General features: G+C 32.9%; 1 protein-coding gene across 1 annotated transcript; it reads left to right on the top strand.

Annotated features, from left to right (window-relative positions):
* Positions 1-2,205: 2,205 nt before the first annotated feature.
* Positions 2,206-2,748, top strand: LOC117792106. The gene has a single exon (XM_034632096.1). The coding sequence runs from the start codon at positions 2,275-2,277 to the stop codon at positions 2,644-2,646; it is 372 nt and encodes a 123-aa protein (XP_034487987.1). The 5' UTR covers positions 2,206-2,274; the 3' UTR covers positions 2,647-2,748.
* Positions 2,749-14,908: the final 12,160 nt, after the last annotated feature.

Genomic DNA, 14,908 nt, shown 5'->3' with positions numbered 1-14,908 from the left:
ATAATTAAATATTTTTTTTCTTATAGCATAAATAATCAACTTAAATACTTTATTTAAAAATATATTTTTTAAGAGAAAAATGCAACAAGATAATTTCCAGTAAACTGTCTAATATATTAATTGGTTTACTTTCAAAAATATTCGACTTAAGTATATTATTTCAAAATAATTAAGATAAACATGTGATTAGAATTCTCCAATTTCAATAAAAAAATAATTTTTTTTTCTGAATTCGTCTAATTATAAAAATAAAATGGTTTATCAGCCAAACCAGTTGTTTTTTTTTTTTCTATTTTTATTTATTCTATTTTTTGGTTATATTAAACTCGAATTTTCGTTATTAAAATTAAAACAAAATTAAACTGTATTAAAATAAAAATTAAAATATTTTTTAACAATAAACGCATAACGAGTATCTGTCTGTTAAGTACACTCTTATATGGCTTTCTTTCAGTTTGACCAATTACAATTATGGCTCACACTGTGATTGGGATTGCGGACAGTTATACAATACAACACATACATATAAACAAAACAGCTCAATTGGATACGTCATGCGATAACTGTATTTGTAACTGAATATCTGTGTATCTGTATCTGTATGTGTGTATCTGTATCTGTATCTGTTGGATAAATGCGTTGGCACTCAAACAGATTTCAATCAAGCTGTGGCTGCGGTTATTGTGTTACGCATCCGTTGTCCGTTCAAAATTTACTGCTATCTAAATTTTGTGTGACACGTGCCAGACACAACAACAACAACAACAACTCTCTCTCCTTCTCTCTCTGTGTATCTTTTATGCAAATTTTCGAGACTGAGATTCTTTGTTGAGTTGTAGAGTTGCCCGCATTTGTAGTCATAGTTTATTACCCACAATCCCAACAGTTTGAACTCGAATTCCGTTTACAACACGCGACTTTAACTGCCAATCGATATCACTCTTCCTTCCTTCTTGCTCTCTCCCTCTCTCTCTCTCTCTCTCACTCTGTCACAGCCTGGCCAATTGGTTTAACTGTCTCGCTGTCCTTCAGAAGTTGTTGCTTGCCAAACGAAATGGAAACCTCAGAGTTGCCTTTGCTCTCATTCTCTCTCCTTCTCTTTCAGCATCCGCTTCAAAATATTCACAATTTTCAATAGCTTGAAGATTTTCACTTGAAGCTTGCCCTCATTTATTTTCTTATTTACTTAACGTCCAAACCACAGATTAATTTAACAAAAAAAAAAAGGAAAAATGCAATTATTAAGCAAGAAAACTTTTAATTTATACTTGAAAATAAATATTAAACAAAGAACAGCATTTATTATTATTTTCACTGATGATTTCTATATTCAGATATAACCCAATTTATTCCAATACAAGGTACTTAACCTTAGGTGTTTGAAAAAAAAGAGATGTAAATCCAAACTGTTAATCGAATTAAAAACAGTAATCGAGTTGTCGATCAATCGTCAAATAATTATTGTATTATAATACATCGAGTAATAATATCGAGTTTTAACCAAACAATTTTTTTTCTTTAGCGGAATAAACAGAAAGTAAGAGAAAAAAATATGGTTTTCCAATTTTGATGCAGAATTAAATTAGAGGCCAAACAATAATAAAATTAACATTCCGCTAAGAAATCGGCTAAGATTTGACAAAGTTATGACAGTTGATGTTTTTAAAAAATTGTCAAGATTTTATAAGTGCGTGGAAACCCTACAGCAAAAATTCCAAATACTGTAAACCCTTTAACTATTATAATTTGATCAAAAAATAAATATTTAATAATAATTTAAGTCACATTTTTAATATAAAATTTTTTTTTTGTTTTTTTAATCCGTTTTCATCAATATTTTGAGCACGCTACATACTACTTAAAGCACTTTCAGTGCAAATTCCAGATTTAACAGAACAGGTAAGTTGCAGATTTTTTTAAACATGGCAGGGTTCGAACCCAGTTATTTTTCAAACTGTAGTTCTAGTTATGTCGGCGACTCTAACAGCTGATTTTTTAATATTAATATTTTTTATAAAAATAAACAATGCTTTTATATTTTTAAAATTATAGCCCCAACGGTCATTGCTTTAAGGAATTTGTATTTAATCTTTTTTGATTCCACTATGTTTTAGTCACAGATTTATATGAAAATTCGATCTAGTATTCAAAATGTTGAACCGTTTTGAATTGAAAGGCTGTCAGACAGCTGATCAACTCAATTTATATACAGGAAAATATAATATTTTTTGGACAAACTGTACCTCCGACTGCTGGTGTCACCTTGCGTCAAAGATGAGACAAAATAGTCCGAATCAGGCGCCCAGACGTAAGCTTATACCCAATCTTTTCAGTAGCATATTGAATGTTATCGCCGAATCGGATCGACCCTTGACACAACATGAAATCGTTGAGGCTGTGTCAGAGCGTCTGGAACGTTCCGATGAGGAGCTAAAGCGCCAGATAACCGTCAATCTACATGATGCGATCATCTATGGCTATCTGAAGGTTCGAAACTATCGTTACTCCATAGTGCCTAGTCGTTTGGATCCGAATGAGCCGCGAGAATCGCAGGTTCAAGGCAATCCGAGCGAACATAATGGAAGAGCTACTAGAGATTGTAACTGTAACGAATCTCAAGGAAGGTGGCATGAGAAAACGGTCTAAAAAGAGAGGAAAAAAACAAGAAAGACAGAACACCAATTAAAACTCCAAATCCTTAACTTTGACGTAAAAATTTCCTTAAAAATAAAAAAAATTATTAGTTTATTTAATAAAATTGGTATTAATTACTTTATCGTCATGAAATTTTTAAGATAGCTGGAGAGCAAAGTCAACTTTAAAGGAGTTCCAATACTTCTAATAAAAAGAATAGACATTATTTCGTTTTACAAGATTATTTCGTTTTATTAATAATATTAAGTCATTATTGTAAAATGAGGTTGTTTAATAATTGTGTTGAGCTTGAATACAAGTTGCATTGAACTAAAATTTTTTATTTTACACAAAGGGTTTGCCACAATTGAAATAGTTTAAAACTGAATAACTTAAATTTCAGAGGAATACTCTAAATGTCTCATTCTCGATGGCAGCAGCCCAGTGATTAGTTTGTGGAACAATATTATAGATATAGATATATATATATAGTAGTAGTAGTATGTATATGTATGTATACTAAACTTGACAGTCATTTATGCATTCGTTGGATTCATCGAGTTTGCAGGTAACGCAGGAACAATAACAACAACGAATATCGAGCTGACCACTCAGTAGGGTGGGTAGGGCAGGCGCAGAAAAGGCATGGAGTGAGGAAGGATTTAAGGCAGAAGCACACCACGTGGTATGCTTACAATTTACTTTCTTCTTCATTCTTCACTTTGCTCTCTCTCTTCATTAATTTTTTTTTTTTTTTTTCATTTTTTTTTATAGTTGTTTTTAAGCTTGTTTTTAGCGTATACGCCATGAGAGCGGCTCCTTTTCTAGCTCCTTGGCACGCTTGGCCGCCTCCTGGTTGCGCTTCATGATCTCCTTTTGCTCCTGCTCGGATAGGAGCGTATAATAGTTGCCATCCTTGCGCAAATAACCATTGGCAACCGCACCATGCAACGTATGTGGTATATGACGCTTCAGCTCAACCGGCAACCGCTGCAGCCGCATCGACAACATGCCAATCATTTCCGGATAGCTAACAGATCGATTCAGTTCTCGCATCAATTTCAATACGGTTTGAAATAAATCCGGCAACTGTTGACGACGTTGTCCGTTGTTGTTGCTATTGTTGTTGTTGTTGCTATTGTTGTTGTTGCTGTTGTTGTGGTTGTTGTTGAGGCTTCTTGAGGATGTGTGTGAATGCAGCTGAGGCTGCGATTGACTTGGCATTATATGATGTATCGGTCTATCGTTGCGTCTACCTGTTGAGCCACCACCAACGACACCACCTGCCGATAAAAATGTGTATCGATATTTTATATATGATCATTTCACAAACAATTATTTTGGGTGCATGTAGGACAATAAGATTTAAAATTATTCATTAAATAAATTATTTGTACACCAGAAATTTTAAATTATTATATATAAAAAAAAAAAGTAAAAAATCATTAATCTATAAGTTTGGTTGAGATGGCTCTATATACTATACTAAGCAATTTTCCCAAATTTGTGTGCTTTGGCTCCACATTTGACGCCCTTGCAATTCGAATTTTGCAAAACGCCAACTTATTGGCCGATAAAATTGTCTCAGCTGTGTTGTATAAAAATTTTAGCCTCCTAGCTCTCATGGTTTTGGCTGTGCAATGATCAGTGAGTCAGGTTAAAGAGTTTTATGTATATATATTTAGCTAAAGTTCTATTCAATTGTCTCAGCTGTATTGTGTTAAAATTTAAGTCTCCTAGCTTTTATGGTTTTGGCTGTGCAATGATCAGTGAGTCAGGTTAAAGAGTTTTATGTATATATATTTAGCTAAAGTTCTATTCAATTGTCTCAACTGTTTTGCGCGAAAATTTAAGCCTCCTAGGGGATATGGTTTTGGCCATGTATCAGTCAGTTAGTTAGGTCAAAGTGTTTTATATATATTGATTTAAATAAAAATCCATTAAATAGCTAATATAAAATCGTGTTTTCTGATTTAGTTGCAAGTTTAAATGGGTTTTTTTTCGACCGAGTAAATGTAGATAAAGTGAATAATCGATAAATATCGATTGGCATGCGTACCTGCTGAATTGCCACCACCTCTGGCACTGGCTGGTGTAAAGCTGGGCGCGCTCACATTCAGTTGATGCGATCGCGATGTTTGCAGCGGTTGCATCTCAAAATGCGATAAGGACGAGCCCAAAAGTTGCTGCGATTGCAGCTGTTCCAGTTCCAGTTGTTCCAGTTCCAGCTGTTCCAGTTGTTCCAGTTGCTGCTGTTGTTGTTGCGGTTGAACTTCCAGCTCCAGCTGCTGTTGTTGTCGCTCTTGTTGCTGTTGCTGTTCCATTTCACGTTCCTGTTCCCGTTCCAGCTGTTCCAATTGCTGCTGCTGCGATTCCCAACCGGACCAGGAGCGTATATTATATACGCTCGCAGCGGAATTCAAATTGCCGTGCGCACCGGGCTGACAATCCGAGCAATGTCTGTAGAAAAGCGGCATGCCACCTGTTGTCCCATTGATTGAACGGCCATTGTGATTGAGATTGTGATTGTTGTGATTGCTGTGATTGGCGGCCAGAGAATCGCCGTGTCCATAACCCTGTACCAGTCCATTTGTATAATTGTTATTATTATGCTGATGATAATTTTGAAAATGATATGCATTATGATTGTGATAATTTTGATTGTGATTGTTGTGATTGTTATGGCCTTGGCCTATACCCTGTCCTTGTCCCATTCCCTGACCGTGAACGTGACCGTGACCGTGTCCGTGTCCCATTCCCAGTCCGGCTGACATTTGAATGTTCGATTTGCGGCCATGTTGCATCTTCTTGTTGCTGCTGCCGCGATTTGTGGCAGATTTGGGACCGTAGCTGCGGCTGTGTATAAAAATCTGTTGCTTGATATTCGCTTGAGATTGAGATTGAGTTTGAGATCGTTCCTGTTGATGCTGTGGAGTCTGATGGGTCGTATCACCTGAATTTAAAAGCGGATTCTCCATATTTCTTGCTCTCGTCAATATACGTATTTCGACAATTAGGACAATTATACAATTGGACAATTACGACGTCTTTCTTTTTGTTTATTGTTTTTTGTTAGTTTTTTTTTTACACGTTTCAGACGTTTTTGATTTTATGTTTTGTTCAGATATAGTACTATATTAGTATTATGATGTTGATGTTGATGTTTTTTATTTTGTTGTTGTTGCTGTTGTTGTTGTTGGTCAATGAGCGTAGAGTGTCCCAAGAGTTCCCACAGTTGAACACAATAAGCTTACACTAATTTACAGTAGGTTTATTATTATTATTTATAGGTTATGTCTTTTTGCTGTGTGTGTTTTGCCGAAAAGTGAAAATTTTGTCGTTCGAATTAAATCTGAACTGTTTGTCTGGTTGTTGTTAAGTGTATCTAGTCTGTGCTGTGACTGAAATGGGTCAACCAAACAGTTGATCAATTATCTGAAAGTATTCCACAGGCCTGCTAGATTTAGTCATATTAATCTTTCCATTTTCAACAAATATTACTACCACAAATTATCGAAAGACCAACTCAATATTAAAAACTTTCTCAAATATTATTTCAGATTTACAAAATCCGCTTCCTTCAATTATTAATTTCAGTGGTACCTTTATTTGTGTATTTATTTGTCGAAAAAGTGTTGAAAAGTATTAAAAATCAAAAATCAAAAATTAACTTTAAAAAAAACTATTAAACCATTTTAGAGCAAACTTATTTTTGTGCTGGAATTAGTTTCAGAGTTTAATAAGTTAGTTAGAGCTAGGGACCTATATATAAATTTATCTGGAAACATTTCTATGCAAATATCATAAGAACCATTAATTAAACACATATCCAAAATTGTACAGCTCTATCTATTATAGTCTCTGAGTTCAATGGGTTAGTAAGGACTAAGGGGAGTATTGTTGCATGTATTTGCGAAATTTATGGACATAAGTTAACTAGTTGAATATTTTAGACTGAGGAATCTGCATCTGAAACTCTTTTATCTGTTGTTTGCTGTTTTTTTTCCTTCTGTTTATCGTCTAACAGCTGTATATAATAAATCAGTTTATACTCCATCCTACTTCTGACTTCGGGGCACAACCCCAAATCCATTTATGATAAAATGTAAAACAATAATGCCCAAAGCAACCACAAGTAAAGTCAGAAATATTATGCTCCAAAATAAATAAAAGGGGCAAGGATCCCAAAACTGTTAAATTCCATCGTGATGAGGTGCGAAAAATCACTGGAATTGAGAATGCGTGACTTACGTATAGTCTCAGCACCCGAATATCCCGAGGGTAAAATGGACGCATGAGCGAACTCCCCATGAAGGGTTGCCACCAATCGTTTGGGGGTTAAAAATTCTCAAATTTACTGGTGTTTTTATTTTCCTAGATTTTTTTTAGGTTTCAGCATTTGTATTTTATTTCATATAAATATTAAATTTTAGTGAAATCTTAGATAAAATCTAACCTAATCAAATAATTCGCAACAATTTTATAGCAAATTCAAATAAATTTGTTTTTAGCTGCATGAAAATTAGTAATTAATATAAATCAAGGATTGAAAACGCTGATTATAAGTGCTTGCCTTTTATTTTCAGATTGCACATTGATGAACTCTTTGTAATTACATTTTTAATTGAATTGTTTAAAAAACAATTGAGTCACAATATTTTGAGTAGGTTGATTTGAAAATACACTGGAAATTAATATTAATACTAACATTTAAAATTAAAGGTCATTAAAATTATTGTGATTAGTTCTTTTGCGTAATTCGACCTGCATCTTCTTGCTTCGCAAAGTAGATCAGAAAATCATTGACAATTTGTTCAAGTTAACGAAATGTTCATGGAATGTGGTTGTCTTTTCTTGACTTTCTCGTAAATAGGCGTAGATAATGCTCAGACTTGTCTCCCCTTTGGGCACTCGAATACTCCCTCCTTTTAGACAAATTCTACGGTATCTGGCCAGATGAGCTCCCCAATTGATTGAGCGTTCATCCAGAGTTTCTTTTTCTGCCCGTCGATATGGCTGAATAGTCAAGCGTCTCTCCCGCGACGGATAAGGACGTGAGGACTCTCGAAGACCGTGTGTATTACGTTTATCAATAGGCATTTTAATTTGTTTTTCAAAAAATATAAATATGTGATTATATATTGGGATTCCTAATATTTGTTGTGTTTTCTAAGACGTACAGCTTGATATTGAGTTAAATATATAAAAAGCAGAATGAAGCAGACACAAATTTGAAATTCAAATAGCCGCTTACTGCAATCTTAATCTATAGAAATATATCAGGATTGACATATAAAGCATTTATTTATTATAGAACATAATTTTTATTTTTCGATTACACAAAAAATAATATTAATGAAATAATAATAAAATTTCAATTTTTATTTAAAAATCATAACAAACATTTAATTTCATTTATTACCACAATATTGAAAAAAAAAGTTATTTTTCAATAATAAAAATCAAATTTATAAATTATATTTCAATTGTTTTTAATAAAAAATAATTATAGCATTTTTTTCGTTTTTTGACGAAATTTGAAGGAAGTGTTTGATTTAAACTTAAAAGCATGGATCACAAATAAAATTGTTTGTTTTTTGATAAAAAAAATAATAAAATAATTCTTATTAAATAATAATTTATTTTGCTCATCAAAAATTTTTGAAACAAATGTTATTTTAAAAAAATTTATATATTTTATTTTAAAGTAACAAGTAAGAAAAAAAAATAAGTCTTATCAAATAATAACTTTTTTCACCATCATATATTAAATATTATTTTTTGATAAGAATTTTTTTTTAAATACAATATTATATATTAATTGGACTTATTTAAAAAAAAAAATGTTCTTCTTACATGTAAATTTAAGTTTTTGGAGTTTTTGAAATAACTTTCATTTTTGAGTTGTATGATAAAAATTGAATATAAGATTTATATTGTTTTTATATAATAAATAAAACTACAAATTCTCTGCTTTTTTTTTCATTGATAAAAAAAAAAGTTATATTTAATTTCTAGAATAGAAATAATTTCTTTATTAATTACTTTCTCTCTCTCTCTCTCTCTCTCTCTCTTTCTTTCTCTCTCTCTCTCTCTTTCTTTCTCTCTCTCTCTCTGTCTCACTCTCTGATTGAGTGCTGTACAGTGTTGAATAATTTTAGAATTTTCATTAAACATGCCACAAAATTGCATTTGAGGTCTTAAATTGCAACACACAGTCAACGATATCTCTCTCTCAAAGAGAGAAAGAGTGAGGCAGAGACAGAGAGAGAGAGACAGAGAGAGAGAGAGAGAGAGAGAGATTTATATGATGTGGCAACAGTTTAAACAGGTGTAATCACACAAAGCGTTGCAGCCAAAAGGGTTAAATGGGCCAAGGGGCAAGTTGTTGTTGCACACACACAGAGAGAGAGAGAGAGAGAGAGAGAGAGAGAGAGGGAGAGACAACTGTAGATACAGTTAAAGATGTTAAGACAGATGTAAGCGTGACTTAACCTCAATGCAGCATCAACAGCAGTTGCAGTTGCAGTTGCAAGTCTCCAGTGTGTTCCTGTGTGTGTGTGTGTGTGTATGTGTGTGTGTGTGTGTGTGTGTGTGTGTGTGTGTCCTTAGAGCCCTTAAATACCAGTTGGAGCGCGACAATCAGTGCCCCCTGTCTATGCCACCTCTAAGTCTCCTCTTTAACCCCTCTTCAACACCTCTTCATCCCCTCCTGCCTTGCCACACACACAACTTGCCCCATTTTGGCAAATGACGCCAATAATAACAGCAGACGGAGGACAACAGCCAAAACACGCACTTGCCCCAAAATGCTGGGAGTTATGTTGCAGCCTTGCAACGTGTTGTGTTGTGCGTGTGGCATGTTCGGTTATTCCGCTATTCGGTTATTCGGGTGTGTGTGCGTGTGTGTATGTGTGTAGTTGTGTGTGTGTGTGTGTGCATTAAGTGGATTTGCGGCTGGCGCCTAAAGCTGACACCAAATCAAACACAGAGTATGTGGCACTCAGATGTGGCACGAGGAGGCAAATGAGGCAACGCTTAAGATGCTTGCTGAGTAGGAGAGCAGAACGGAGCGGGAAGAAGCGGGAGGAACAACAGGAGGTCATCTTCACTAGTCACCAACATATGCACTAACCACAGACTTAAGTCCTTCAAATGCTGATTTAGAGACAGATAGAGAGTGGGAGAGAGAAAGAGAGAGGGAGAGACAGGTACACTGATCAAAAAAATGTTCTAAAATCAAGATTTTGGTCTCAAAACTACGAATTTTGATCTAAAAAATGCGTCGAGAACATAAAATTCTTAAATTAAGAAAACACGTCTTGTTTTTCAAGTTTTTATTTTAAAAATAAATGTTCTTAAAATTAAATTCAAAAAATAAAATATAATTAAAAAGGATTTTTATATTTATAACGTTTTTTTTTTTAGCTTTGAATTTATACATTTTATTCTGTCCAGGTAATATTTTATAAATATTATTTTAGTTTGTTTTATATGAAATAGTAAATATTTATACTTTCCGAACAATTTAAAATTTATATTAAACGAAGACCAAGTTTCTATTTTAAGAATAAATGGTCTTAAAATTAAAATCAAAAAATAAAAAATAGTTACAAATGATTTTTATATTTCTAATTTTTTTTTTGTTTTGCTTTGAATTTATACATTTAATTCTGTCTTAGTAATATTTTCTAAATGTTATTTTAATTTGTTTTATATGAAATAGTAAATATTTATACTTTCCGAACAATTTAAAATTTTTATTCTTGCATTAACAACTTTGATTTTTAAGATTAATATTCTTAAAATTAGTAATATATAATCTTTAAAATCTTCTTATTTTAAGAACAAAATATTTTAGATGCATGTTCTTGATTTTAAAAGTTGGTCTTTTTTTCCAGTGTAGATGTCTGTTACAGCTCATCAACTTCTATTTCAATTAGTTCATTTAGTTCGAGTGCAACAATTGCAACTTGCAACAAACCATTTTGTAGCACATTTTGCAACTTTGTCATTCAGCTTGACCTATCAATATGTTAGTTTAAGTAATCGACATTAAATAGTGCTAATCAAAAGATTATTGATTTCAAAGGCTTAAAAGTTTTAAGTTAAATCTTATTAAATATGAAAAACAAGAAGCTAAGGTTCCATTTCTATTATTTAAAGAGTTAAAGAGATGGTGAAAATAATCTAAAATTGTGTCACTACTTATGAACAATATAGTCGCAAATGCGAGAACAATAACGGAACCGGTTCCGAAACCACTAATTGAAACTCTCTCAGTTTTAGAACCGAAACCCGAACCCTTACCGAAATAAATTCTTTTTTCACAATCGAAACCCGTAACGATTGATTTCATGGATTAACCTGTATATTCATTTTGTATTCAAATTTTGTGCATTCAGAAAATTTCATGTTTTTCGACCAGAATTTGATTTCGATGGTGAGGGTCCCCCCTTTGATATTTTGAAAATTAAAAATTTTAAATCTCAAGTTTTCACTTTTAATCAACTCCTTATATCGTAATTAGTATAAGACAACACTTTGAAACTGATTCTGAGACCTTTCATTTTCTTGCTAAATATCCTGTTAAATTGGACATAAAATTTGACTTGTAAAGTTGCTCGGTCATAGGTTTGACCAACTTCAGACACTCATAACTTTGTCAAAACTTGACCGATTTTCAATGGGAATGTCATTTTGATCATGGATTGGCCTCTAAAATCATTCTGCAATCAAATTTTGTGCATTAAGAAAACTTCATTTTTTTCGATTAAAATTTGGATGGTTGGGCTGGAATTTTGAAAACTCAAAATTTTAAATGTCATGTTATTACATTTATCCGCCTCCCTTTACATTTGATTCTGAGACCATTCATTTACTATAATAGTACAAATTACATAATTTCATAAATATTTATGAGAAACTTTACTCAAATTTCGTAAAAGTATCTCTAAAGCTTGCCGATGAAATCTATTAGAATGCTAAATACAACTCATTTCAAAAATTTTATTTAAATTTAAATTAAAATCACATAAATTAATTGAAATTACCAAGAATTGCAAGTTGATTCCAAGTGCAAATAAAAATATTGCTATATCATTAAAATATGTACTTTGCTTGGTTATTTAACAATCAACGAGTCTGTTTCGAAGTTGAAACTGGAAAACTGGGAATTTGAGATGCAAAATAGCTGGTTGTGTATTCTCTGTGGCTTCTCATTTACTCAGACAAATAACTAACTGTTGAGAATGCCGCACAGTGGTTGTTATAGTTGCAATTGTTGTTGTTGTTGTTGTTATAGTTAGTGCTGCAAATATCTAGAGCTCATCATGATTGTTTTGTAATTGGAATGCGACAATGCGGCACAAACAGGCGAAGATACAAGAGGAAATGGAGGCAGCTGATAAAATGCAACACAAAGCTGTAGAATCATTCATTCCAAACACCCGAACCACCCTGTTATCAACAGGGACAGCAGGACAAGTGAATGCCAAGCCGGGCTAACAATTTGCTTCAATTATAAAAAGCGTCGCGACAAAGTGGCGCCACCAAACGGCGGGCGGCGACAAGTGCATTGAGGCATGGTGGCATGGTGGCATGTGGCATGAGGCATCAAGCCTGGGCGAAGGCCATGTCGATGCCAAGCCACAACAACAACAACAACATCCATGGACCTTACTTCGTAATCAGCATGAAGCTGAGTCAACGACTCTCTCTCTCTCTCTCCCTCTCTCTCTCTCTGTCTCTCTCTCTTTCTCTCTTTCTCGCTCTGCGTTATGGCGTCATCATTGCTTTGGCTTTGTCTGGTTTCGATTTCGTGGGCGGAGTTTGGAATGGGACATTGCTGCAGTGGAACGTGCATACCCCATTGTCATCTGAATTACATATTTTGAATAGTATTTTAATTGCATTTCTCCAGCACTTTAGTCCCGCCAATACAAAAATACCCTTTATTATTATGCGCGGCATTCAAAAGTTTTTAGTAATCTTTTTCTTTTTTATAAATTAAAATTGGAATTACTATTTCATTAGTTTATTATATTTTATCTACTTCAAGAGCACTTTCCAAATGAATATTGTTAATTTTATTTGAGTAACATTTTTTATATTCTACAAATTTGTCAGTAGTCTATGGCTAGAAAGGTTTTTCTTCTCTGCATGTTCCATCTCTATTCTATGCTTAAAGAACTGTTAAATAACTATGCCAATAGTGCATTAACTTAAATTATTTTATCACAAAATTATTGCACAATCAAATCGTCTTAGCTACGTTGTGTAAAAATTTCAGCTTTCTAGCTCATACGGTTTGCTCTTCACAATATATCAGTGAGTCAAGACAAAGAGTTATATATATATAGATTACTTAAAAAAAATTGGACGTTTGCTCCATAGATTTATCACCAGCAATCAGGACAAATAGTAATTTTAATTTTAAATATATGCTAAAATAAACACACAACAAAACAGTACAATTATAATTGATTTAAATTTTCCTCTTTTCCTTTTTTATTTATTTTACTTAAATATTTTTGCAAAAATCAACATCAGAAGGAAAACCAATGTATGTTTGTCCCATTAGAATCACTTGTGCTCATTGATTCACTCATTGATTTTATTTGCTCTATTTATTTATTAATTTCATAGTTTTATTGAATCAATTTTCTTTTCATTATTTTAATTAATTTTCTTTAAACTGTATGCTAAAATCAACATCACAAGGAATAAGAACATCTGTTAGTTCAATTAGCTTTTCTTTAGCTGCTTGATGTTAATTAACTTATTATTTCATTGATTTGATTTTCTCTGATTATATATTTATTTTATTTAGTTTATTGATTGGTTGTTGGCAAAGTAATCAAACTAAAGAAATGCGAATTTTTGATAGCTTATTATTTGATTTTCTTTATTTATTTGTATGTTTTATTTATGAAGTTTTCAGTTATTTCTTCTCTCGTATTTCTAGTTATTAATTCATTGAAATGTATTTGCAACGTGTTCAATATTTCTTCACGGAATGTAATTGAATGCTCTTGCAGTTTACACACTCATTTTATTTGCTTTTTCTTTTTTTCTTCTCTTTTCTAGTGCATTTTGAACCTGCTGTTTTGTTGTGTAGTGTTGCGTAGTGTTGTGTAGTGAGAACCCTTCGAGTGCTTACAACAACTTAACAATTATCCTGGGCAACAAGCGAGTCTCACGCCTCGTATTTAAATTGTCGCTACGAAGCATGTCCTGGACAGGGTCTCGAACCCGGACTCGAACCTGGACTAGGAATAGGAATTAAACGTGACAGGACATACTCATGTCGGACTCGCTTAATCACACGCTCTCGCATAAATACTCAAGAGCAATGATTTAGTGTACTCATGTGATTCATAAATACCACTCATCAGCACAGCTTAAGGGAGCAGCAAAAGGGGCAGATTGAAGGGATTAAATGGGAGCAGTTTTCCTTGAGAGCTGTCCAGCCTTCCATTTGCTTGTTGTACCTTGTTTTGCTGGGTCGTTAGGTTATTCGACTGGTTGTTGTTCAAAACTATTGTCATTCTGCCCATAAGCACAAAAAAGCATGTTTGAAACAGCAGAGCTACACTGTTAAAAACGGGTTCTAAAATCAAGAATTTGTTCTCAAAACTAACAACATAAAATTCTAAAAAATTCTTACAAAACACATGTTGGTTAAGAAAACATTTTAAATAAAATCAAGTTCGTTTTAATAAGATCAAAAAATCAGACCGCAAATATATGTATAAAAATAAATGTTCTTAAATACTCAAGACAACAAAAAACAAAATTAATAAGGCAGTTTATATCTTCATATATATTAATTGTTATTATATATTGATATAAATACATTTTTTCCGGCTTAGTAGTTTTAAAAATTAAACTGATTTTCCCTGGCAACACTAGGGTTCGAACCCACGTATCTAATTTACAAACTGACACGGCAACTCTAACCAGAGCGCCACGGTTCACATAAAAATTTAACATATTCAAATTTTCCAAGCAATTTAAGATGTTTATTCTTATATGACGAAGTGCCTTTTTTTATAATAAAATTCATGGTATTAGTAATTTGTTTTTAATATTTATGATAAATTTTCTTCATTTTAAAAGTTATTTTTTTTCAGTGCAAGAGTGCACTAGTAACATCTATAGAAGCTGGTTCAGGTTCAACAGTCCACAATAGTACAACAGTACAAAAGTAGCAACATCATGTTGCAGCATCCACTGGGATTTTTGAGGCGTGTCTCGTTTATCATTTGCCGAA

The sequence above is a fragment of the Drosophila innubila genome, chromosome X, assembly GCF_004354385.1.
Source record: "Drosophila innubila isolate TH190305 chromosome X, UK_Dinn_1.0, whole genome shotgun sequence".
NCBI classification, from domain to species: domain Eukaryota; kingdom Metazoa; phylum Arthropoda; class Insecta; order Diptera; family Drosophilidae; genus Drosophila; species Drosophila innubila.
This window is presented reverse-complemented; position numbering and strand designations above follow the sequence as displayed.

Excerpts from the sequence above, each read along its gene's own strand:
- LOC117792106 (XM_034632096.1), top strand. The coding sequence starts at position 2,275 with ATGAGACAAAATAGTCCGAATCAGGCGCCCAGACGTAAGCTTATACCC.